At 46.1% G+C, this 27580-nt stretch overlaps 1 protein-coding gene across 1 annotated transcript in view; it reads right to left on the bottom strand.

Annotated features, from left to right (window-relative positions):
• Positions 1 to 3978: 3978 nt before the first annotated feature.
• Positions 3979 to 27580, bottom strand: part of LOC143775108 (uncharacterized) — a 45325-nt gene continuing 21723 nt past the window's right edge. The window contains exons 2-3 of the mRNA XM_077262954.1: positions 4923 to 5333; positions 3979 to 4506 (exon numbers count right to left, since the gene is read on the bottom strand). Coding sequence (XP_077119069.1) covers positions 3979 to 4506; positions 4923 to 5333 — 939 coding nt within the window. The remainder of the gene's footprint in view (positions 4507 to 4922; positions 5334 to 27580) is intronic.

Below are 27580 nucleotides of genomic sequence, written 5' to 3'. Positions count from 1 at the left end.
CCACACAGCACCAGCACCAAAATGAAAAGGAGCATTTAAACTCACCTTCCTCCAGCTCTTCAGTGAGAGCCAAAATGGGCTAGACCCCTTACTTTGCAGTCTCCTGCTAATTAAAATCACCTGAGCCAAATGGGAGGAGTGCTGGTCCAAAAAAAGAGACAAGTACATGCTTTGTGCAAAAAGAAAAAAAAAAAGAGCATGAACCGCACATCCCAAAATCATACGTTGATCTAAAGCCGCTAGGCAAAAATTTAAATACTGAACATGAGGTTTTCAGTTTAACATTCTGATCAGACTGTATGAAGCCCACTGCCCCTTCACGGCAAACCTCGTAGTGGGTCCTAACGCCCTAACGGAGCGGAGCCGTGCGGCGACCACCGCCGCAGCGGCCATGCACCAGCAGGGCGGACGGCCTGTTGCCCCACAGCACCCATGCTGCGAGACTGAGCCCCCATGACTCCAGACCGCGCCGCCCCACCAGCAACAAAGCCACAGCAACAATGGCCGCCACACAGCACCAGCACCAAAATGAAAAGGAGCATTTAAACTCACCTTCCTCCAGCTCTTCAGTGAGAGCCAAAATGGGCTAGACCCCTTACTTTGCAGTCTCCTGCTAATTAAAATCACCTGAGCCAAATGGGAGGAGTGCTGGTCGAAAAAAAGAGACAAGTACATGCTTTGTGGAAAAAGAAAAAAAAGAGCATGAACCGCACATCCCAAAATCATACGTTGATCTAAAGCCGCTAGGCAAAAATTTAAATACTGAACATGAGGTTTTCAGTTTAACATTCTGATCAGACTGTATGAAGCCCACTGCCCCTTTTTCGACCAGCACTCCTCCCATTTGGCTCAGGTGATTTTAATTAGCAGGAGACTGCAAAGTAAGGGGTCTAGCCCATTTTGGCTCTCACTGAAGAGCTGGAGGAAGGTGAGTTGAAATGCTCCCTTCATTTTGGTGCTGGTGCTGTGTGGCGGCCATTGTTGCTGTGGCTTTGTGCTGGTGGGGCGGCGCGGTCTGGAGTCTTGGGGACTCAGTCTCGCAGCATGGGTGCTGTGGGGCAACAGGCCGTCCGCCCTGCTGGTGCATGGCCGCTGCGGCGGTGGTCGCCGCACGGCTCCGCTCCGTTAGGGCGTTAGGACCCACTACGAGGTTTGCCGTGAAGGGGCAGTGGGCTTCATACAGTCTGATCAGAATGTTAAACTGAAAACCTCATGTTCAGTATTTAAATTTTTGCCTAGCGGCTTTAGATCAACGTATGATTTTGGGATGTGCGGTTCATGCTCTTTTTTTTTTTTTTTTTTTTTTTTTGCTTTTTACTAAAAATGAACATTTTATTTAAAATTATTGAATCTGTCCAATTACTTTTGGTCCTTTTAAAAACAGGGTGGTACATGTTAAGGAGCTGAAACTCTTAAACCCTTCAGCCGATTTTAATGTGGATACCCTCAAATGAAAGCTGAAAGTCTGAACTTCAACTGCATCTGAATTGTTTTGTTTAAAATTCATTGTGGTATTGTCTATAACCAAAACTAGAAAAATGTTGTCTCTGTCCAAATATATATGGACCTAACTGTATATATATATATATATATATATATATATATATATATATACACATACTGTATATATGTTTTAACGAACATTTGAGCACATAAATCCATTAGATGTCGGTTTTGCAAGCCTGCGAGAAAATCTCGGCATACGGATGCCATACGGATGTCACACGGATGTCAAAAGGATCATTTGATGCGAGGAAATCGCATCCTCGCACTGCACACGGATCACTGTTTTGGAAACATTTGTGCGATTCTCGTCCGTGAAAAACGGACCGATTTTTTAAACGTTATGTGTGTCCCCGGCCTAAGTGACAGCGCCGCATGTGGACCAGACAGTGGCTGCAGAAGAGGAATCAATTGTCCCATATGGGCCTAATAAGGGAACTGCAGGAGAACAACCCCCATGATTTCAGGAACTACCTGCGAATGTCGGAGGATTCCTTTAATGTGCTACTTGCTGCTGTGGAACCTTTTATCAGGCGGCAAAATGCCAGGATGCGAGCTGCTGTCCCTGTGGATGAGAGACTGGCTGTCACGCTGCGGTTCCTGGCGACTGGCAGGTCTATGCAAGACTTGCATTACTGCGCAGCTATTTCCCGATCCCTGCTCAGCGTCATCATCCCAGAGACATGTAATGCAATCGTCTCAGCTTTACACCGCACTTACATGCCTTTCCCGGAGACCCAGGATGATTGGAAACAGATTTCCCATGGATTTCAGCAGCAATGGCAGTTCCCTTATTGCAGTGGGACCTTGGATGGGAAACATGTCCGCATCACCCAACCACCACACTCCAGCTCATTTTTCTACAATTACAAGGGTTATTTCAGCGTTATTCTGATGGCCCTCGTTAATGCAAACTATGAATTTATAAGTGTGGATGTAGGGATCAATGGGAGAGTATCTGATGGCGGAGTTTCTGAGCACACCGATTTTGGGGACCGCTTGAAAGAACACAAACTGTCCTTTCCGCCCAACAGCGACACTACTGAAAACATGAACTTTGTGTTTGTCAGAGATGAGGCGTTCCCACTGCATCCCAACCTTCTGAAGCCCTTCTCCCAGAAAACTCTGACACCAGAGTGACGAATTTTTAATTACAGACTTTCCAGAGCTCGACACGTTGTGGAGAATGCTTTTGGTATTATGGCAAACCGATTTCGGGTTTTCCACACTCCACTCAATATGAAACTCTCGTGTATTGACTCTGTGGTGCTTGCCTGCTGCGTCCTGCACAACTCTCTACGCCGCCGTGATGCCACTGCATACAGCCCTCCACAATATGTAGACTCTGTTGACCCTGCAAATGTACCCCAGGGCGAATGGCGTCTCGACGAGCACAGGGTTTCAGGCTTGGAAAGTCTTGGATCTGGAAGGAACTCTGATGATGCGATGATTTGCAGGGAGAAATACTGTGACTTTTTCAATGGGCCAGGGGCTGTCCCATGGCAGCATCTCCAGCAGCAGCGCAACTGTTGCCATTTCCTTGTTCCATGTATTATGGAATACATTTTTTTTGGTTGATGTGCTCTCGTGTACCATTTTGTTGATCACCCATGCAATTCCTTTTTCTATCTCAATGTCTACATAAATATATCTATCTATGCACATACTCTAGTTCTGTAGCAAACATACAAATCCTGGGAGTCCGCAGCATCCTCTGCCCTAGCGCATTCCTGAGATATATATATATATATATATATATATATATATATATATATATATATATTATATTCACTTATACATTATGTGAATATGTAAACAATAAATCTAAAGAAAAGAGACCATGTGAAGCTAATAAAGTTTATTGACATATTAAACCAGCAACAAGTGACAGTAACGGGAAATTCGAGGCCATGCGAACCAAATGTTAAGATCGAGCAGTTAACTGGTTCCTCAACACAAACAGTAACGATACATGCAACAAATCGTTTATTTACAGATTTTCTATGAATTTCTGTACGTATACACACTAGGCCGGCAACTCGCTGTGATTAACCACGGCCGTAAATACGGGAGGAGCCAGCATCAGCAAAAGGAACGCATATGCGTCCCTCTGCTGATGAAAGCTCCTCCCGTATGTACGGCCATGTTTTCCTACGAGTTGCCGGCCATGTGTATACGGACCACAATTTTCTATGAATTTTGGTCCGTATACACACGGCCGGCAACTCGCTGTGGTTAACCACGGCCGTACATACGGGAGGAGCTGACATCGGCAGAAGGAACAAATATGCATCCCTTCTTCTGCCGATGTCAGCTCCTCCCGTATGTATGGCCGTGGTTAACCACAGCGAGTTGCCGGCCGTGTGTATACGGACCAAAATTCATCGAAAATTATGGCCCACAAAACTACCGGTAAATGTGAACGCATGAAGTGCTTAGGAAAAAGAAGTCTCTATCGTTTTCAGTCCAAGAACACTACAGATGTTGATAGTAGGTGTCCATCTCGCTGTACTGGTGTGTGGGCGTAGAAGGTCCTTGCGAAAAGTCACCAAAAGGGGGTGTAGGTGGTGGCCGGAACTGGAAATGATGTGGGGCCGGTCTGCGGACAGGAGTGCTGTGCATGGGCTCTTGCTGGTGTCCCCAAGAAAACTGGCCACTGGGCTGACGGTCGCTGCTGGTCAATGTTGTTGTCTCAGTCAGTTTGCCTGCGGCTGCCGTGTTCAAAACCTCAAACATCACTCTCTCCGCGTACGTTCTCTGGGTAATGTCCAATCTATTTAAGCGTTCCGCAACGAAGGATGAGAATACGGTGAGCTGGGTTGAGGCATGCTGGCTCATTATGTTGCTGGCCAGTGCCAGGAGATCCACAGGTGTGCCCGCAGTCGCCTTTCTTTTGCGAGATGGGCGCTGTGGACGTGTCTGCTCCTCGACACACGGGCTTATGGAGGACTGAGGGGTCTCGTCATCGTTGCCTTCCGGTGTTTGGAGATGTTCAGGAGGCACCTGCGAGTACAGGAAAAAAAAAAAAAACAGTCAATAACATACAAACACATCAGCCCTAGAGAACCCCCACCTCCCCAACACTTCTATGCCCGTCCGTGGGAAGCTATGAGGAACAGTCATCTAGGTAGCAAACCACAGGGGTTACAGAGCCGGGCTAAACTACTTTTGCTGGCTATACTGTATGAATCTGCGGAAGACACAAAATTTTATTTTATTTTCGACTTTTGAAATAAGACAGCATTTAAAGGTAGGGAAGGACTGTTTGGACTATACTTATCTGAACAGGAAGTGGCAACTGTTATTATCTGGTGGATTAAACATGAAAAATGGGAATTATTATTATTGGAAACCGTGCAGTATCATAAACATACAAGACACAGGGCATGCTACAAGCAGGGAAGCTAGGGGGTACTTACATGCTCATCAGGAGACTCGGGCAGGATCTCTTCAGCAGATGGCGCACAAAGGTTTGTCACGGTCTTGGACGGGCGAGGGATTTCCTGGTCCCGAGTGAACGCCAGCAGGTCATAGTACCACAACTTGGGCACATACACGTCGTTGGTTCCGGCCCCAGACTTCACGGACTTTTCCACCTTGTTCAGTTCTTTTTTGTAGACTGTGTGGAGAGCCTGGATCTTCTTACACACAATGTTTTCATCCACCGTCTCAGTGGGATGATGCTGCTTGTAGAGGGCAACCAGTTTCTCGTACGCAGCTTTCTTCTTGTAGCGGTTGCTGTAATCCGCAGACTGGATCTTCCACAAGCAGGGCAGGGAGTGGTACATGTCGATGAGTTCCCGAACAAACTCCTGGTCATTGGCAGACATCTGAAAGAAATAGTAAAGTTACAGCAAGCAAGAAAGCGAAAGCTCAAAATGGCTGCCAGCCAGCGCAAAAGCGTATTTGTTTACCTTTCCATAAAGCGAATGTTCAAAATGGCTGCCAGCCAGCGTAAAAGCGTATTTGTTTACCTTTCCATAAAGCGAAAGCTCAAAATGGCTGCCAGCCAGCGCAAAAGCGCATTTGTTTACCTTTCCATAAAGGGAACGCTCAAAATGGCTGCCAGCCAGCGCAAAAGCGTTTTTGTTTGCCTTTCCATAATGCGAATGCTCAAAATGGCTGCCAGCCAGCGCAAAAGCGTATTTGTTTACCTTTCCATAAAGCGAAAGCTCAAAATGGCTGCCAGCCAGCGCAAAAGCGTATTTGTTTACCTTTCCATAAATCGAACGCTCAAAATGGCTGCCAGCCAGCACAAAAGCGTTTTTGTTTACCTTTCCATAAAGCGAACGCTCAAAATGGCTGCCAGCCAGCGCAAAAGCGTATTTGTTTACCTTTCCATAAAGTGAAAGCTCAAAATGGCTGCCAGCCAGCGCAAAAGCGTATTTGTTTACCTTTCCATAAAGCGAACACTCAAAATGGCTGCCAGCCAGCGCAAAATCGTTTTTGTTTACCTTTCCATAAAGCGAATGCTCAAAATGGATGCCAGCCAGCGCAAAAGCGTATTTGTTTACAAACTTGCAAGCTCAAACAGATCTCTGCAGGGATGTAGTATACATCACTCTACAATACACATAAATTAGCATTGCTGCATGTCAGATGAAACAAACAGCACAAAGATATTACTAACCGTTGAAAGCTGAAAGAGATAGAGGACAAAGACGTCGGGAGTATGCAGAGTTCCGGACAGGATGCTCCCGTGAGGCTCGTAGGTGGCGGAGGGACGTTCCGGGCAGGACGCACAAGTGATCGCAAAGGAAGGACTGAGTAGAGTCGCGGTTTATATTCTGGAACGCAGCTACAGATGATCCCGCTGTGGTCTATCAGCATTCACAGGAAGACGGCGTCACAGCCACTCATTTCCGCCCAGCTAACAACCATTGTTCCTGCTGCAAGTTCCCTCTCAGGTCGTCGCGGCTGAGGGCGTCTCCTTTTGTAATGTAACACGCCTACCTGGCTAGAAGGAGACGCTGTGATGCCCCCTATGCTCGTTGCTAGCGTCGTTGCTTTTGATGTCAAACATGATGATACACGCCGACCTGGCGACAAAATAAAGTTCTGGACTTCTAGCTCCGACCAGCGATGGCACAGTAGGATCCAGATCGCCGCTGCGTGTCAAACACAACGAGTGTGACGGTACCTTAACTCAACTCGCCGTGTTTGGAAGAAGCATACAGCCACAGCCAAGGCAACAAAGGAGTGGCTCAAAAAGAAACAAGTTAAGGTAATGGAGTGGCCTAGCCAGTCTCCAGACCTGAATCCCATAGAAAACCTATGGAGAGAGTTGACGCTCCTAATGATTTAGAGATGATCTGCAAAGCGGAGTGGACCAAAATTCCTCCTGACATGTGCGCAAACCTCATCATCAACTACAAAAAATTTCTGACTGTATGTCTTCCAACAAGGGTTTTGCCAGCAAGTATTAAGTCTTGTTTACCACAGGGATCAAATACTTATTTCTCACTGCAAAATGCAATAAATTTATATAATTTATACAATGTGATTTTCTGGTTTTTATTTTCGAAATTCCATCTCTCAATGTTAAAATTAACCTACCCTTACAATTATAGACTGCTCATGTCTTTGTTAGTGGGCAAACTTACAAAATCAGCAAGGGATCAAACATTTATTTTCCCCCATTGTATGTATATATATATATATATATATATATATATATATATATATATATATATATATATATATATATATATATATATACATATATGTATATATATATATATATATATATATATATATATATATATATATATATATATATATATACATATATACACTCACCGGCCACTTTATTAGGTACACCTGTCCAACTTCTTGTTAACACTTAATTTCTAATCAGCCAATCACATGGCGGCAACTCAGTGCATTTAGGCATGTAGACATGGTCAAGACAATCTCCTGCAGTTCAAACCGAGCATCAGTATGGGGAAGAAAGGTGATTTGAGTGCCTTTGAACGTGGCATGGTTGTTGGTGCCAGAAGGGCTGGTCTGAGTATTTCAGAAACTGCTGATCTACTGGGATTTTCACGCACAACCATCTCTAGGGTTTACAGAGAATGGTCCGAAAAAGAAAAAAAATCCAGTGAGCGGCAGTTCTGTGGGCGGAAATGCCTTGTTGATGCCAGAGGTCAGAGGAGAATGGGCAGACTGGTTCGAGCTGATAGAAAGGCAACAGTGACTCAAATCGCCACCCGTTACAACCAAGGTAGGCCTAAGAGCATCTCTGAATGCACAGTGCGTCGAACTTTGAGGCAGATGGGCTACAGCAGCAGAAGACCACACCGGGTACCACTCCTTTCAGCTAAGAACAGGAAACTGAGGCTACAATTTGTACAAGCTCATCGAAATTGGACAGTAGAAGATTGGAAAAACGTTGCTTGGTCTGATGAGTCTCGATTTCTGCTGCGACATTCGGATGGTAGGGTCAGAATTTGGCGTAAACAACATGAAAGCATGGATCCATCCTGCCTTGTATGGAGCATCTTTGGGATGTGCAGCCGACAAATCTGCGGCAACTGTGTGATGCCATCATGTCAATATGGACCAAAATCTCTGAGGAATGCTTCCAGCACCTTGTTGAATCTATGTCACGAAGAATTGAGGCAGTTCTGAAGGCAAAAGGGGGTCCAACCCGTTACTAGCATGGTGTACCTAATAAAGTGGCCGGTGAGTGTATATATATATATATAGACTTGGCCCTACCCTGGATCTCCTCATACCTAACAGACCGGACATTCAGCGTCTCCCACTCACACACCACCTCCTCACCTCGCCCCCTATCTGTCGGAGTCCCACAAGGTTCAGTCCTTGGGCCCCTGCTCTTCTCCATTTACACCTTTGGCCTGGGACAGCTCATAGAATCTCATGGCTTTCAGTATCACCTCTATGCTGATGACACACAGATCTATATCTCTGGACCAGATATCACCTCCCTACTAACCAGAATCCCTCAATGTCTGTCCACTATTTCATCCTTCTTCTCCGCTAGATTTCTCAAACTTAACATGGACAAAACAGAATTCATCATCTTTCCCCCATCTCACGCGACCCCCCCAACAAACCTATCCATTACAGTAAATGGCTGCCCACTCTCCCCAGTCCCACAAGCTCGCTGCCTCGGGGTAATCCTTGACGCTGATCTCTCCTTCAAACCACATATCCAAGCCCTTTCCACTTCCTGCCGACTTCAACTCAAAAATATTTCACGAATCCGTTCATTCCTCAACCAAGAATCTGCAAAAACCCTAGTCCATGCCCTCATCATCTCTCGCCTCGACTACTGCAACCTCCTGCTCTGTGGCCTCCCCTCGAACACTCTCGCACCCCTCCAATCTATTCTAAACTCTGCTGCCCGACTAATCCACCTGCCCCCCCCACTATTCCCCGGCCTCTCCCCTCTGTCAATCCCTTCACTGGCTCCCCATTGCCCAGAGACTCCAGTACAAAACTCTAACCATGACGTACAAAGCCATCCACAACCTGTCTCCTCCATACATCTGTGGCCTCATCTCCCGGTACTTACCTACACGCAACCTCCGATCTTCACAAGATCTCCTTCTCTACTCCCCTCTTATCTCCTCTTCCCACAATCGTATATAAGATTTCTCTCGCGTATCACCCCTACTCTGGAACCATCTACCACAACACATCAGACTCTTGCCTACCATCGAAATTTTTAAAAAGAGCCTGAAGTCCCACCTCTTTCGACAAGCCTACAACCTGCAGTAACCACCGATCGACCAAACCGCTGCATGACCAGCTCTATCCTCACCTACTGTATTCTCACCCATCCCTTGTAGATTGTGAGCCTTCGCGGGCAGGGTCCTCTCTCCTCCTGTACCAGTTATGACTTGTATTGTTTAAGATTATTGTACTTGTTTTTATTATGTATACCCCTCCTCACTTGTAAAGCGCCATGGAATAAATGGCGCTATAACAATAAATAATAATAATAATATATATATATATATATATATATATATATATATATATACATATATATGTGTGTGTTAGGGCTAGCGGAACGCACCAAATAATTAGAGAGATGGTATAAGGTGCGTTCGCAGCCCGGGGTCCACCGTGTAGAGATGGAACCTGCTGCTGAGTAATAACGGACTATATGGCAGTTAACTTCACCCTGTGTGAAGGATGCAAACCCTGTTGCATCACAGGGCCACGGTACCGCACCAAGAGCGCAAGCAAGAAGTCTCAGAACTCTATCCCCAGACACAGGATTAGAGTTCGTCTAGACCTCTTGCGCTCGACACCGCAACTGGGGTGTCAGATTAACTGCAAAAATAGCTTAAAGGGAACCTGTCACCCCCCCTTCCCCAGTCGTTTCAAACTAAAAGAGCCACCTTGTGCAGCAGTAATGCTGCATTCTAACAAGGTGGCTCTTTTAGTTCTGGTTGCTGTAACTAGAGAAATATTCCGTTTTTTAATTTGTCAGAAGTACCTTGTCTTCAGTCAAGGAGGCAGGCGTTTCTCCTCTGCTTCAAAGGGACCATCGCCCGACCGCCCCCTCCTACCTCTGTGTAGTGTATTTCTATGGAGTTTTGCACCTGAGTAAGGGGCTTAGGCTACTTTCACACACAGCATATTTGCTGCGTATTTTTACGCGCGCGTATTTTGCTGCTGCTTTACCTGCGTTTTTTTACGCAGGCAAAAAACGCAGCTGCTTTCACACACAGCGTTTTTTGCTGCGTTTTTTGCAGCTGCGTTTTTTTCAGCATTGTGTACTGAAAATAAAGTTTGTTTGAAAAAAAAAAAAAGGGGAAAAAAAAAAAGAGAGTCATTGAGGTCATTTCCTGTCTTTATGACTCAGAATACAATACACACTGGAGTTAACATCATGTCGATTCTGCCAGCTGCAATGGCCTTGAGCCAAAGACGCCTCAGCAAGCGGAACAGACATCAGCTGGGGTTTACTAACCCCACTGTCACTAACCCCAGGTTACTAGGGCAGGTGTCAGTCAGACGCCCCCCCTCGTAACCCTGTACGGTAAGGGTATGTTCACACGATCCTGATTTCAATCCTTTTTTTTCAGGACAAAAACCGCAGCTCTTGGCAGAAAACGCAGGTGCGTTTTTGGTGCGTTTTTGATGCGGTTTTTGATGCGGTTTTTAGTGCGGTTTTTTATGCAGTTTTCTCTGCAGATTGTCTGTGTTTGACACAAATAAAGCTTTAACTGCAGTGGGGGAAAAAAAAAAGAAATGATGTCATTTCCTTGTCCAACCCTTTTCTTCTTCCATCCTCCATTTTGGGACTAAACACCAAAATGAGTGGACGTGTTTTGAATGACAGCGCTCCGCAGAGTGCTGAGCGTAGGCCAGATCACAGCCCGCGGATCCAGCTCTATCCAGCTATTTAAATCTACGTTCACATTTGCGGTCTGCGCCGCAGCGTCGGGCGCCGCATGCGTCATGCGCCCCTATATTTAACATGGGGGCGCATGGACATGCGTCGCACTTGCGTTTTGCGCCGGCCGCATGCGTCACTGCAGCGCACGCATCCGGCCGCAGAGGACGCAGCAAGTTGCATTTTTGCTGCGTCCAAAATCAATCAAAAAAAGGACGCATGCGGCGCACAACGCAAATGTGAACATAGCCTAAGTGCCACGTATTTAAGTGCCACGTATTTAAGTGCCACGTATTTAAGTGCCACGTATTTAAGTGCCACGTATTTAAGTGCCACGTGCCACGTATTTCAGTGCCACGTGCCACGTATTTCAGTGCCACGTATTTCAGTGCCACGTGCCACGTATTTCAGTGCCACGTGCCACGTATTTAAGTGCCACGTGCCACGTATTTCAGTGCCACGTATTTCAGTGCCACGTATCAAAGTGCCACGTGCCACGTATCAAAGTGCCACGTGCCACATATTTCAGTCCCACGTATCAAAGTGCCACGTATCAAAGTGCCACGTGCCACGTATTTAAGTGACACGTGCCACGTATCAAAGTGCCACGTGCCACATATTTCAGTGCCACATATTTCAGTGCCACGTGCCACGTATCAAAGTGCCACGTATCAAAGTGACTGAGCGCCGGCCCTAAAGTGAAAGTGAAAGCAGAGCGGTGACGTCACCGCTCTGCTGTTAAGGCCGGAGCTCAGTCAGTGTCAGGAAGCGGAGGCTGGGGGACGCGCAGGTGAGCATGTACTGTTTTTTTTTTTTTACTTTCACGCTGGTAACCAGGGTAAACATGGGGTTACTAAGCGCGGCCCTGCGCTTAGTAACCCGATGTTTACTCTGGTTACCCGGGGGCCTCGGCATCGTTGGTCGCTGGAGAGCGGTCTGTGTGACAGCTCTCCAGCGATCAAACAGCGACGCTGCAGCGATCGGCATCGTTGTCGCTATCGCTGCAGCGTCGCTACACACACACACACACACACACACACACAAACACACACACACACACACTGCTTCACTGGGGGGCGGGGGCTTCCCTCTTCCTGTCCGACGTCACGTCCGGTCCTGGGTGTCAACCCCTCCGTACAAAGACGCCGACACCCAGGACAAAGGCGCTGTGTGTGCACGTTAATATGGGGCCCTAGGGGGATACGCAGACACGCCGCTGCGTAAAGAATTGACATGTCAATTCTTTTTACGCCGGCGTGTTTGCAGACAAAAGCGCCGCGTTTTTTTGCGGTGTGTCTGAACGGCAAAGTGAATTTCTCATTCACTTTGCCGGCAGACGAAAATGACATTGCGCATTTTTGAAAAGCGCCCGCAAAATAGCGCTCAAAAATGCGCTATGTCTGAAAGTAGCCTTACTCCAACTATATTTACAACGTTATTTCCCATAATCATTTGTCTGATGAAGGTCAAAATGACCGAAACGTTACATTGAAATGTACTGGGACATGAAATAAATATATACATTAAGAAATTCTTCTTTGAGTGCCGGATTTTTTTCATATTTTTCTCCTCTGCTTCAGACGCCGCACAGCCGGCACTCAAATCTTCTTGGCGCCGGGCGCCGCCTCCTCAGTGCTGTTTTGAAAATAGCCGGCGCCTGTGCTCTTTTTTCCTGCCTGGTGCAGGCGCAGTGAGCGCTGCCCATCTTTCCTCATATGCAGTCTCAGTGACTGCGCCTGCGCGGCCACCCTGCTTGTGAATCCCAGACCCGCAGTGACTTATGATTTATTCACACTGTGGGGCTGGGATTCACAAGCAGGGCGGCTGCACAGGCGCAGTCACCGAGACTGCATATGAGGAAAGACGGGCAGCGCTCACTGCGCCTGCACCAGGCAGAAAAAAAGAGCGCAGGCGCCGGCTATTTTCAAAACAGCGGTGAGGAGGCGGCGCCCGGCGCCGCCAAGAAGATTTGAGTGATGGCTGTGTGGCATCTGCTGCAGGGGGGAAATGCCTGCCTCCTTGACTGAAGACAAGATATTTCTGACAAATTAAAAAACAGATTATTTCTCTAGTTACAGCACCCAGAACTAAAAGAGCCACCTTGTCAGAATGCAGCATTGCTGCTGCACAAGGTGGCTCTTTTAGTTTGAAACGACTGGGAGGGTGACAGGTTCCCTTTAAATGCACAAGAGTACGTGTAGTGCCACTCTGGCGGACGCCACTAACCACCCAGACTTGGGATAGAAAAGTGCTCTAATAGGGCACGGCGCCGCACTGGCGGTCACAGTAATTAGATGTTGTTTTGTGTGTTTATTGCTGATAGCTCAGCCGGGCACTAGATAGCAGACATCCACCTTACACGAGCAGTCATACACAAGGGAGGGGATGATTAATGAATGACTTTCACTCATCAACACACACACATTTTCAAGTATACACTAGCGCATGGCCGAGCAAGCATGCAAACCTTTTATAGCAGCAGTGCTACAAGACCTTCCAGATGGACCAATAGGAGCCGCAACAGGACCTTAGCATGAGACCCCCGACCTACAATGGGAGGTTGTCCCGTGGGCATGCTCAGTATGGGAAAAGCAAGACTTAGTCCCAGAAAGACCTGCTCGCTGCTGATCATTGCTGGCTGCAAAAGCAGAGCCTGGAAGGGCAGCAGGAACCGGTCATCCAGTATCAGCCTGAGCTAGACGCCTGGACCAACGTCTCCGCTGCGCCTGGAGAAGAATGGGAGACCACAGCAGAGATGGCTTGAGATTCCCCCTGTGCAGAGGTGGGAACTTGACACCTAACACATATATATATGTGTATGTACGGCTCTGGCAAAAGTTAAGAGACCACTGCAAAATGTTCAGTTTGTCTAATTTTTCTCTTTATAGGTATATTTTTGAGTAAAATGTAAATTGTTTTTTTATTCTATAAACTTCTGACAACATGTCCCCGAATTTCCAGGCAATAATTTTGTATTTTTTTTCTGAAAAGGACAAATGGTCGAAATAAAAAAAAATTAACCAGTGCTTTCAGACCTCAAATAATGCAAAGAAAACAAGTTTGTAATCATTTAGAAACAACAATACTAATATTTTAACTCAGGAAGAGTTCAGACATCAATATTTTGTGGAATAACAATGATTTTTAATCACAGCTTTCATGCGACTTGGCATGCTTTCCACCAGTCTTTCACACTGTGCAAAAAATGTAAGCAGTTCTTCTTTATTTAATGGCTTGTGACTATCCATCATCCTCTTGATCACATTCCAGAGGTATTCAATGGGGTTCATGTCAGGAGATTGTGTTGCCCATGACAGTGTTTTGATGTGGTGTATATATATATATATATATATATATATATATATATATATATATATATATATATATATATATACATACAGTATAGTGGGTTCGGAAAGTATTCAGACCACTTTAAATTTTTCACTCTTTGTTCCATTGCAGCCATTTGGTAAATTCAAAAAAAGTGCATTTTTTTCTCATTAATGTACACTATGCACTCCATTTGGACTGGAACAAAAAACAGAAATGTAGATATTTTTGCAAATTTATTAAAAAAGACAAAAATGAAATATCACATGGTCATACGTATTCAGAAAAAAAGGGAAAAATCCAGCTTCCAAAAAAATTCCAGATTTATTGAGTATTAAATGCAAAGTCCAGACAAATAATTCACATAATAGTGAGTAGCAGGCAACGTGTTTCGAACAATAGCATGTTCTTTATCAAAGCTGCTATGTAAGACATCACAGCTCACAGAGCATGTCAGACCAAATGAGAATCATGAGGTCAAAGGAACTTGCCACTGAGCTCAGAGACAGAATTGTGACAAGGTACAGATCTGGCCAAGGCTACAAAACAATTTCTGCAGTACTCAAGTTTCCTAAGATTACAGTGGCATCCATAATCGTTAAATGGAAGAAGTTTGGGTCCACCAGAAGTCTTCCTACACCTGGAGGTTTAGCCAAACTGAGCAGTCATGGGAGAAGAGCCTTGGTGAGAGAGGTAAAGAAGAACCCCATGATCACTGTAGCTAAGCTCGAAAGATTTAGTAGGGAGATGGGAGAAAGTTCCACAAAGTCAACTATCACTGCAGCCCTCCACCAGTCAGGCCTTTATGGCAGAGTGGCCCGACGAAAGCCTCTCCTCAGTGCAAGACATATGAAATCCCACATAGGTTGCTAAAAAACATATGAAGAACTCCCAGACTATGATAAATAAGATTTTCTGGTCTGATGAGAGGAAGATAGACCTATTTGGTGATAATTCTAAGCGGTATGTGTGGAGAAAACAGGCACTGCTCATCAACTGCCCATTACGATTCCCAACAGTGAAACATGGTGGTGGCAGCATCATGCTGTGGGGGTGCTTTTCAGCTGCAGAGACAGGATGACTGGTTGCCATTGAAGGGAGTTTGAATGCAGTCAAGAACAGAAATTTCCTTCATGAAAACGTCTTCCAGAGTGCTCTGGACCTCAGACTTGAGTGAAGGTTCACATTCCAACAAGACAATGACCCTAAGCACACAGCTAAAATAACAAAGGAGTGGCTTCAGAACAACTCTGTGACCATTCTTGACTGGCCCAGCCACAGCCCTGACATAAACTCAATTGAGCATCTCTGGAGAGACCTGAAAATGGCTGTCCACCAACGTTCACCATCCAACCTAACGGAACTGGAGAGGATCTGCAAGGAAGAAAGTCAGAGGATCCCCAAATCCTGGTGTGAAAAACATGTTGCATCATTTCCAAGAAAACTCATGGCTGTACTAGCTCAAAAGGGTGCTTCTACTCTATACTGAGCAAAGGGTCTGAATACTTATGACAATGTGATATTTCCGTTTTCTTTTTTAATAAATTTAAGAAAGATTTCTACATTTCAGTTTTTTTCCAGTCAAACTGGGGTGCAGAATGTTAGGGGTCAAGTTCCTGCCTCTGCACAGGGGGAATCTCGATTCATCTCCGCTGCAGTCTCCCATGCTTCTCCTGCCGCAGTGGAGCCGGCTCAGCGGAGGCGTCATGTTGTGAACTCTATTTTTAGGCTCCCTCTAGTGGTCACAAGCGGTACTGTGTAGTGTTGTCTTCTGCAGGTTGGCTGCATCAGCTGGTTCGTTATCCTTGGTTAGTTTCCTATTTAACTCACCTGGATACTCAGTTCCTTGCCTGCTATCAATGTATTCAGTGCTCTTCAGATTCCTTGTGATTACCTTGCTCCCAGCCTCTCCAAGACAAGCTAAGTTTTTGTCCGTTCATTTTTTGATTATCAGCATTCATCATGTTTCTTGTCCAGCTTGCTAAGATGTGATCTCCTCGCTTGCTGGTTGCTCTAGGGGACTGAGTTTTCTCCCCCCACACCGTTAGTTGGTGCGGGGTTTCTTGAAATCTCAGTGTGGATATTTTGTTAGGGTTTTTTACTGACCGCACAGACCCCTTAATATTTTCTGATATCTAGTATTAGTGGGCCTCATTTGCTGAATCTGTTTTCACCCCTGTGTATGTGCCTTCCTCTTACCTCACCGTTATTATTTGTTGGGGGCTTCTATATCTTTGGGGATTATTTCTCTGGAGGCAAGAGAGGTCTTTCTTTCTCTCTAGGGGTAGTTAGTTCCTCAGGCTGGCTCGAGACGTCTAGGATTTTTTAGGCACTTTCACCGGCTACTTCTAGTGTGTTTGGATTTCAGATTTGTGGTTAGTCCAGTTTGCCACCTCCCTAGAGCTTGTCCTATGTTTGTTACTTAGCTGGAGTAATTCGTGATCCTCAACCACTAAGGATCATAACAGCGTCAGTCCCAGCATCATGCTCAGTCTGACACTGTGCGAAGGGTTACTGCTGTACTTCCAGCTTCTGCCATTGTGGCCTTTACTGGTCAGCAGCGAGCAGACGTCTTTGGGACTAAGTCCTACTTTTCCTCTTCTGAGCATGCCCAGGGTAAGATCTCTCATTGGAAATCAAGGGTCACATGCTCAGGTACTGCAGCAAATCCTATTGGTCCTCTAGGAAGGTCCTGAAGGTGTTCAACATCTGTGGCAGTCTCTCATTGGTCCTTCTAGGAAGGTCCTGTACTTGCTGCAGCTATAAGAGGTGCGCATGACCGCACGGCCATGCGCTAGTGTCAATTTATGTACGAGCTCTGCGCCAGTGTGGTCATGTTTGTGTGTGTATTCAGGGACCCGGCTGAAATAAGCCCCTAGAATGCTGGCACGTCCAGCGAGGAGTTTGGTGTGTGTGTATTCAGGGACCCGGCTGAAATAAGCCCCTAGAATGCTGGCACCTCTGGCGAGGAGCTGCGTGTTTGCATTTGACTGCATGACCACCATCTGCTCTACTAAGTAGCTGTGTTCCTCTGTGAGCCAAACAGGGCACAGCGTTATCCTTGCTAACAGACTCTGTGAAGTAACAGAGTCTGTTTATATTACTAAATTGTACTGCCATATCTAGCTGCAGGTGCTTTCCTGCACGGTGGATCCCGGGTTGAGAATGCACCAACTTCTTCTAATAAATATATATATTCGGTGCATTCCGCCAGCCATGTTTTGGGATGGGTTTGTAAATAAGTAGGTAAGAGATGGGCGGGACGCCTGCTCAAGATATCTCCACATCAATGGTGTGGCTGGGATGTTAAATGTACAGCCACTGTTGTTTTTCTCTGTGTAGTAGTTTGGAGAAGAGAGACTCTAGACGTGGCTCCAGGTAGAGTTGAAGACGCATAGTAGTCTGAGCAGCGAACCCCTCAGTCATATGGAATTTGCTATATGTTATATTTTTGCTTTGCTCTTATGCCAGAAAGGCAGTGTTTACTTTGCTGAACCCTGCTGTGGTTTATGCTGTTCCATAATAAACCAGCAGGTGATTTGCCACAAGTTCCCATTATTATTAATTTTGTACTCCTATACTTTTTGCCCATGAAGTGAATGCAATTCCTGCTCTAAATTTGGATGCACCCCAATAACCCTTTGAACAGACGTCCTAGATGGCCACCTGAAAACATTGTTCCCATTATTCGAAATTTGGTACTCCCATACTATTTGCCAGGATCTGGCTAGTTATGGCGGACACACAGCAATCCATGCGGTACATCCAGCAGCTGGAGGGTAGGTTGGCGGCTCTCGAGCGCATAACCTCAGCTGTGGACGTAACCACAGTTGCTGTACAGGCTGCTAGCGTGGCTGCAGCAACCATGTCCACTGCCACCCCTGTTCCGACTCTCTCTCGCCTCCCGCTGCCAGAAAAATTTTCGGGTGATAGTAAATCTTGTAGGGGTTTTGTGAGCCAGTGCTCTATACATCTCGAGCTTCTGGCCCACAGAGCGGGCTAAGGTGGAATTTATTGTGTCTCTCCTGTTGGACAGGGCGTTGGAGTGGGCTACGCCGCTGTGGGAGCGTGGCGATCATGTGGTTCCTGAGCACTCTGAAACAGGTCTTTTTAGGACCTCGTGTCACCCATGATACTGCGCTCCAGCTGTTGGCATTGACTCAGGGCTCGTCCTTGGTCAGCCATTTTGCCATCCACTTTCCCACCCTAGTATCTGAGCTGGAGTGGGCGGATAAGGCCCTTATTCCGATATTTTGGAGGGGGCTGGCTGACCACGTGAAGGACGCTCTGGCCACTAGGGAGATTCCCGCCACACTGGAGGAGTTAATAACTGTATCCACTCATATTGACCTCCGTTTTCACGAGCGGAGGTTAGAGCAAGCCCAGTGTAGGCAGAGGTTTCGGCTGGCTCCCACCTTTGCCAAACCTCTGGAATCTCCGGTCCTGGTCCCTGAATCGCATGAGGCCATGGTAGGGTCACGAGCGGGATCTAAGTCCCGGACCGCTCGTGCACTCCAGGCTTGTCATGTTTGCCAGCAGTCAGGACATCTTGCCACCAGATGTCCTCAACGGTCGAGGGAATGTCAGCATCTAGTGGTAGTAGGTGGAGGTACACTAGACACGGCGACGTTTGCCTCCAAATTGTCCTTTAAGGGGACAATTACTAAAGGCTCATTTACCCACTCGGTAGAGCTCTGCGTGGATTCTAGGGCGGAGGGCAATTTTATGTCTTCTGCCTTCGCCCAACTTCACGCAATTCCCCTGGTAATGTTAGCTCAACCAGTAACAGTACGTGTGGTAAATGGGTCGACACTGCCCTCACAGATTACACACCAGACCATCCCTTTCAATCTCTCCTTGACGCCGTCTCATCAGGAGATTATTTCTCTGCTCGTCATTCCTGAAGGAATTGATGAGGTCCTGTTAGGGATGCCTTGGCTACGGTACCACTCTCCTCATATCGAGTGGTCCACAGGCAGAATTTTGGGATGGGGTGAATCTTGTGGGGGTAGATGTCAGAGGGAGAGCGTTCAGGTTGCTACAACAGAGGTACCCGCAGATCTTTCCTCTCTGCCCAAGCAATATTGGTCCTATGCTGACGTGTTCTCCAAAAGGGCTGCGGAGACCCTTCCGCCTCACCGCCCCTATGACTGTCCCATTGACCTATTGCCTGGTGCTGAGCCTCCCCGGGGTCGAGTCTATCCGTTATTTCTCCCGGAGACAGAGGCAATGTCTCAGTACATCCAGGAAAATCTGGCAAGAGGGTTCATTAGAAAGTCAGCATCACCTGCAGGGGCTGGGTTCTTCTTCGTGCAGAAGAAGAGTGGAGAACTGCGTCCATGCATAGACTACAGCGGTTTTTAAGCCATCACCCTTAAGAATAAATATCCTCTGCCCCTGATATCTGAGCTTTTTGATAGGCTTCGGGGTGCAAGGGTGTTTACTAAACTAGATCTGCGTGGTGCTTACAACCTGATTCGCATCCGTGAGGGGGACGAATGGAAGATGGCTTTTAACACCAGGGATTGGCACTATGAATATCTAGTGATGCCCTTTGGGCTCTGTAATGCCCCAGCCGTTTTCCAAGACTTTGTAAACGATATCTTCCGGGATATGCTCTCCACCTCGGTCGTAGTCTATATGGATGATATTCTCATCTACTCTCCAGATATTGACTCCCACCGGAGAGATGTTTGCAGAGTCTTTGACCTCTTATGAACTAACTACCTCTACGCCAAGTTGGAGAAATGTGTGTTTGAGTAGGAGTCCTTACCTTTCCTGGGCTATATCATCTCCGCCCAAGGATTGGCTATGGATCCTGCCAAATGCAGGCTGTGATGGACTGGCAAGAACCCCATTCCCTTAAAGCGGTGCAGCGCTTTATGGGGTTCATTAACTATTATCGCCAGTTCATTCCTCAATTCTCAACCTTGGTAGCTCCCTTGGTAGCCCTCACCAAGAAGGGAACAAATCCCAAATTGTGGTCTGTACGAGCTCTGCGCCAGTGTGGTCATGTTTGTGTGTGTATTCAGGGACCCGGCTGAAATAAGCCCCTAGAATGCTGGCACATCCGGCGAGGAGCTGCGTGTTTGCATTTGACTTCATGACCACCATCTGCTCTACTAAGTAGCTGTGTTCCTCTGTGAGCCAAACAGGGCACAGCGTTATCCTTGCTAACAGACTCTGTGAAGTAACAGAGTCTGTTTATATTACTAAATTGTACCACCATATCTAGCTGCAGGTGCTTTCCTGCACGGTGGATCCCGGGTTGAGAATGCACCAACGTCTTCTAATAAATATATATATTCGGTGCGTTCCCCCAACCCTAACACAGAGTGTACATTAATGAGAAAAAAATGACCTTTTTTGAGTTTACCAAATGGTACAATGAAACAAAGAGTGAAACATTTAAAGGGGTTTGAATACTTTCTGTACCCACTGTATATATATTGTGACAGGGTCACTGGCACTGTATGTGAGGGGAGATATGTAAGGGAGATTGCTTTCTTCCATGATGTAGAAACCTATAAGTTTCTTTTCAGGATGCTATGTGCTGAGGGAGTTAATCAGCCTATGCATTGAATGCAATATTTGCCTATGCATTGAATGCAAGGCCTACCCTGCCCCAAAGTTACACGCACCCCAAAAACCCTTTGAACTGACATACTAGATGGCCAAATGAAACCAAAGTTCCCATTATTATTAATTGTGTACTCCCATACTGTTTGCCCATGAAGTAAATGCAAGGCCTGCTCCAAATTTGGATGAACCCCAATAACCCTTTGAACAGACGTCCTGGATGGCCACCTGAAACCATTGTTCCCATTATTCGAAATTTGGTACTCTCATACTGTTTACCTATGCATTGAATGCAAGGCCTGACCTGTCCCAAAGTTACACACCCCCAAAAAACCCTTTGATCTGACATACTGGATGGCCACATGAAAACAAATTTCCCTTTTTTATTAATTCTGTACTTCCATACTGTTGGCCCATGAAGTAAATGCAAGTCCTGCTCCTAATTTGGATGAACCCCAATAACCCTTTGAACAGACGTCTTGGATGGCCACCTGAAAGCAATGTTCCTATTATTATTATTATTATTATTATTTATTGTTATAGCGCCATTTATTCCATGGCGCTTTACATGTGAGGAGGGGTATACATAATAAAAACAAGTACAATAATCTTAAACAATACAAGTCATAACTGGTACAGGAGGAGAGAGGACCCTGCCCGCGAAGGCTCACAATCTACAAGGGATGGGTGAGAATACAGTAGGTGAGGATAGAGCTGGTCATGCAGCGGTTTGGTCGATCGGTGGTTACTGCAGGTTGTAGGCTTGTCGAAAGAGGTGGGACTTCAGGCTCTTTTTGAAAGTTTCGATGGTAGGCAAGAGTCTGATGTGTTGTGGTAGATGGTTCCAGAGTAGGGGTGATACGCGAGAGAAATCTTGTATACGATTGTGGGAAGAGGAGATAAGAGGGGAGTAGAGAAGGAGATCTTGTGAGGATCGGAGGTTGCATGTAGGTAAGTACCGGGAGATGAGGCCACAGATGTATGGAGGAGACAGGTTGTGGATGGCTTTGTACGTCATGGTTAGGGTTTTGTACTGGAGTCTCTGGGCAATGGGGAGCCAGTGAAGGGATTGACAGAGGGGAGAGGCCGGGGAATAGTGGGGGGACAGGTGGATTAGTCGGGAAGCAGAGTTTAGAATAGATTGGAGGGGTGCGAGAGTGTTAGAGGGGAGGCCACAGAGCAGGAGGTTGCAGTAGTCAAGGCGAGAGATGATGAGGGCATGAACTAAAGAAAAGAAGGGTGCATCAGGCTGTAGATCAGGTATGTAGAAAGGGTGCGATGCCTAGTCCAATTATATAAGTAGTACCAAGACAGAGAAAAAAGTATTGGACTAAAACAGGCACGCACAAACATATGATATGAAAAAATAGAAAACCTTTTTATTCAACACCACAACAGTTATAAAAACATTTAAAACAAATGAAAACACAACACCCCTATACAAATCTGTAACCATAATAGTCAAATAAATGTGCAAAAGGACATATATATACACTGTGTTCCAAATTATTATGCAAATTGGATTTAAGTGTCATAAAGATTTAATTGTTTTGTTTTTCAAATAAACTCGTGGATGGTATTGTGTCTCGGGGCTCAATGGATCACTGAAATCAATCTTAAACACATGTGATAATTGGCTTTCCAGGTGATTCTAATTAAAGGAAAACTACTTAAAAATGATGTTCCACATTATTAAGCAGGTCACAGTTTTCAAGTAACATGGGAAAGAAAAAGGATCTATCTGCTGCTGAAAAGCATCAAATAGTGCAATGCCTTGGTGAAGGGATGAAAACATTAGAAATTTTCCAAAAACATAACTGTGATCATCGTACTGTTAAGAGATTTGTGGCTGTATCTGAGCACAAATGTGTTTGTGCTGATAAAGGCATAATGAGGAAGATTTCTGCCAGGCAAGTTCATCGGATTAAGAGAGCAGCTGCTAAAAAGCCATTACAAAGCAGCAAACAGATATTTGAAGCTGCTGGTGCCTCTGGAGTCCATCAAACCTCAAGGTGTAGGCTCCTTCAAAGGCTTGCTGTGGGGCATAAACCTACTATTCGGCCACCCTTAAACAGTGTTCACAAGCAGAAATGGTTGTATTGGGCCCACACATACATGAATACTAATTTCCAAACAGTCTTGTTTACTGATAAGTAGTGTTGAGCGATACCGTCCGATACTTGAAAGTATCGGTATCGGAAAGTATCGGCCGATACCGGCAAAATATCGGATCCAATCCGATACCGATACCCGATACCAATACAAGTCAATGGGACTCAGGTATCGGACGGTATTCCTGATGGTTCCCAGGGTCTGAAGGAGAGGAAACTCTCCTTCAGGCCCTGGGAACCATATAAATGTGTAAAATAAAGAATTAAAATAAAAAATATCGCTATACTCACCTGTCCGACGCAGCCGGGACCTCGGCGATTGTAAGCGGCAGCGTTGTTTCTTTAAAATTCGCGCTTTTACTTGCTTACGTGAATTCCCGGCTTCTGATTGGTCAGGGCGGCCATGTTGCCGGGACTCGGACCAATCACAGCAAGCCGTGACGAAATTACGTCACGGCTTGCTGTGATTGGTCCGCGTCCCGGCAATATGGCGCCGTGACCAATCACAAGCCGTGACGTCACGGGAGGCTGGACACGCGCGCTTTTCAAAATAAGCGCGTGTCCAGCCTCCCGTGACGTCACGGCTTGTGATTGGTTAATGGCGGCCATGTTCCTGGGACGCGGACCAATCACAGCAAGCCGTGACGTAATTTCGTCACGGCTTGCTGTGATTGGTCCGCATCCCGGCAATATGGCGCCGTGACCAATCACAAGCCGTGACGTCACGGGAGGCTGGACACGCGCGCTTTTCAAAATAAGCGCGTGTCCAGCCTCCCGTGACGTCACGGCTTGTGATTGGTTAATGGCGGCCATGTTGCCGGGACGCGGACCAATCACAGCAAGCCGTGACGTAATTTCGTCACGGCTTGCTGTGATTGGTCCGAGTCCCGGCAACATGGCCGCCCTGACCAATCAGAAGCCGGGAATTCACGTAAGCAAGTAAAAGCGCGAATTTTAAAGAAACAACGCTGCCGCTTACAATCGCCGAGGTCCCGGCTGCGTCGGACAGGTGAGTATAGCGATTTTTTTTATTTTAATTCTTTCTTTTACACCTTTTTACATTAATGTTGTTTCGATACCGATATCCGATATTACAAAAATATCGGATCTCGGTATCGGAAATTCCGATACAGCAAGTATCGGCCGATACCCGATACTTGCAGCATCGGAATGCTCAACACTACTGATAAGTGTTGAGCAACCCTGGATGGTCCAGATGGATGTAGTAGTGGATGGTTGGTGGATGGCCACCATGTCCCAACAAGGCTGCAACATCAGGGAGGAGGTGGAGGAGTCATGTTTTGGGCCAGAATCATGGGAAACAGCTGGTAAGGCCCTTTAAGGTTCCTGAAGGTGTGAAAATGACCTCTGCAAAGTATATAGAGTTTCTGACTGACAACTTTCTTCTATGGTCTAAAAAGCAGAAACGTGCCTTCAGGAGCAAAATCATGTTCATGCTGACAATGCCCCATCTCATGCTGCAAAGAATACCTCGGAGTCATTCGCTGCTATGGGCATAAAAGGAGATAAACTCATGGTGTGGCCACCATCTTCTCCTGACCTCAACCCTATAGAGAACCTTTAGAGGATCATCAAGCAAAAGATCTATGAGGGTGGGAGGCAGTTCACATCCAAACAGCAGCTCTGGGAGTCTATTCTGACTTGATGCAAAGAAATACAAGCAGAAACTCTTTAAAAACTCACAAGTTCAATGGATGCAAGAATTGTGAAGGTGACATCAAAGAAGGGTCCTATGTTAACATGTAACTTGGCCTGTTGGGATGTTTTGGTGTTAAATAGCTTTTTTGTTCAGTGAATGTAACCTCCTAATGCTGCAAATTCCACAAATGAGCATTTTCAGTTCCTTAAAACATATCAAATGTATAAAAATTCTACTGTGCATAATAATTTGGAACAGTGCATTTTGAGTTTTTATTCATTTTGGAGATTATACTGTTATCATTGGGAGGTTTCTTCAATAAAATTCAATGTATAATCTAACGGGTGATGACTTTTATTAGACTGACTGTCATTTGCACCGACCATTTAGGAAAATCTGAGAAAAATGTAATTTGCATAATAATTTGGAACATAGTGTATAACATAATGCAAAGACCTGTTCCACTAAAACAACCCTTAGACCCAGCCCCACCTGATAGCCCATGCCCGGGCCGTGGCTCTAAAGGACCTGTATGGTAAGCCTGATGAAAAAAGTAGTGCAATGCTGCATGCACTGAATCCCTGAGTTACCTATTGTAGGAGGAAGTAGCGCCTAAGTGAAAAAATGATCACAAGGCAGGCTGTAAAGCACTCCTATATAAATGAAAAGGCATAGTATGCCGACGATACTCAACTGGATCAGGCCTGGAGCAAACTGCGTCCACGGGGTGGCTGGGTAAAGAGTCCAAGTGTCCAAGTGGGTGCCCCTGTCGGTAAAAGTCCGTCTGCAATAAAGGTCTGCATGCAATAAGAGGGGGTGAGGGCATGGACTAGGGTTTTTGCAGATTCTTGGTTGAGGAAAGTACGGATTTGTGAAATATTTTTGAGTTGAAGTCGGCAGGAAGTGGAAAGGGCTTGGATATGTGGTTTGAAGGAGAGATCAGCATCAAGGATTACCCCGAGGCAGCGAGCTTGTGGTACTGGGGAGAGTGGGCAGCCATGTACTGTAATGGAAAGGTTCGTTGGGGGGGTCGCGTGAGATGGGGGAAAGATGATGAATTCTGTTTTGTCCATGTTAAGTTTCAGAAATCTAGCGGAGAAGAAGGATGAAATAGTGGACAGACATTGAGGGATTCTGGTTAGTAGGGAGGTGATATGTGGTCCAGAGATGTAGATCTGTGTGTCATCAGCATAGAGGTGATACTGAAAGCCATGAGATTCTATGAGCTGCCCCAGGCCAAAGGTGTATAAATGGAGAAGAGCAGGGGCCCAAGGACTGAACCTTGTGGGACTCCGACAAATAGGGGGTGAGGTGAGGAGGTGGTGTGTGAGTGGGAGACGCTGAATGTCCGGTCTGTTAGGTATGATGAGATCCAGGATAGGGCCAAGTCTGTGATGCCAAGGGATGAGAGGGTCTGTAATAATAGGGAATGGTCCACTGTGTCAAAGGCAGCCGACAGGAGGAGGAGGAGGACAGAGTAGTGTCGCTTGCTCTTGGCGGTTAAGAGGTCATTGGTGACCTTAGTTAGGGCAGTTTCAGTGGAATGGTGTGACCGGAAGCCAGATTGTAAGTGGTCAAAGAGGGAGCAAGAAGAGAGATGGGAGGACAGTTCAAGGTAGACGTGTTGTTCCAGTAGTTTGGAGGCATAAGGGAGAAGTGATATAGGGCGATAGCTAGATACAGAGGATGGGTCAAGAGAGGGCTTTTTGAGAATAGGTGTGATGGAGGCATGTTTAAAGCTTGAGGGGAAAACACCAGTTGTTAGTGATAGGTTGAAGAGATGGGTTAGGGTTGGGATGAAGACTGTGGTGAGGTTTGGGATGAAGTGGGATGGGAGCAGGTCAAGTGCCAGGTGGTGAGATGTGATTTTGAGAGTAGAGTGGAGAGTTGATCTTCTGTAATGGTGGAGAAGTTGGTTTTGAAGGTGGAGGGCTGGGAAGTTGGGAGGAAGGGCTCTGGGGGTTGTTGACCAAAACTGTCTCTGATGTTATCAATCTTCTGCTTGAAAAATGAGGCAAATTGTTCAGCTGAGATAAGTGGGGAGGGTGGAGGTGCTGGGGGACGGAGGAGAGAATTGAAGGTGTTGAATAACTGTTTAGGAATGTGAGACAGGGAGGATATGAGAGATGAGAAGTAGGTTTGTTTAGCTGTGGCGAGTGTGGTCTTGAAAGTAGTGAGGGACTGTTTGAATGCGATGAAGTGCTCGTTGGAGTGGGATCTTTTCCATCTGCGCTCAGCAGCCCTGGAAGCTCGCCTCAGTTCTTTGGTCAAGCTGGTGTGCCAGGGTTGTCTGTTGATTTTGTGAGCTTTGGTATGTGTAAGTGGGGCAGCAGATTCCAAAGCTACAGCTATTGTGGTGTTATATAGAGCGTCAGCCAAGTAAAAAAGGCAGCACACTGCAGCGCTAAGACATGCAAACATGAAACATGAAAACTGAACTGCAATACTGCACTAGAAATATGAAAAATGAGAGCGTTTAGCGCATAAAAAATGGCCAATTTTATGTGTACCTGATAGCCCCTTTACGGCATCTCTCGTATATCAGGTCCTACGCTTGCCTACCTCGCTGAGAATAAACGTCTCCATGTGAATGTGTACCTGTGAAAACCTCTTCCTAGACTGGTCTCATTTTTCATATTTCTAGTGCAGTATTGCAGTTCAGTTTTCATGTTTCATGTTTGCATGTCTTAGCGCTGCAGTGTGCTGCCTTTTTTACTTGACTATATATGAGTTGGTTACTCTAGGTTCAGCACCTGTTCACACTTAGTCTATGTATGGATGTGACGGTCAGTTTTTTTTGTCAAATATATAGAGCGTCAGCGTCATCCGCATTGTGTAAGGAACTTATATCTGTGAGAGGGAGGAGGGATTCAGAGAATGAATGTAGGTCAAGATGTTTAAGATTTCTGCGAGGGTGTGAAAGTTTGTGGGGTGGGGATTGTAGACATGGAGTGGAGATGGAAGAGAATGTGAGAAGGTTGTGGTCAGAAAGAGGAAAATGTGATTTAGAGAGGTTAGATA

Source organism: Ranitomeya variabilis, chromosome 5 (assembly GCF_051348905.1).
Source record: "Ranitomeya variabilis isolate aRanVar5 chromosome 5, aRanVar5.hap1, whole genome shotgun sequence".
NCBI classification, from domain to species: domain Eukaryota; kingdom Metazoa; phylum Chordata; class Amphibia; order Anura; family Dendrobatidae; genus Ranitomeya; species Ranitomeya variabilis.
This window is presented reverse-complemented; position numbering and strand designations above follow the sequence as displayed.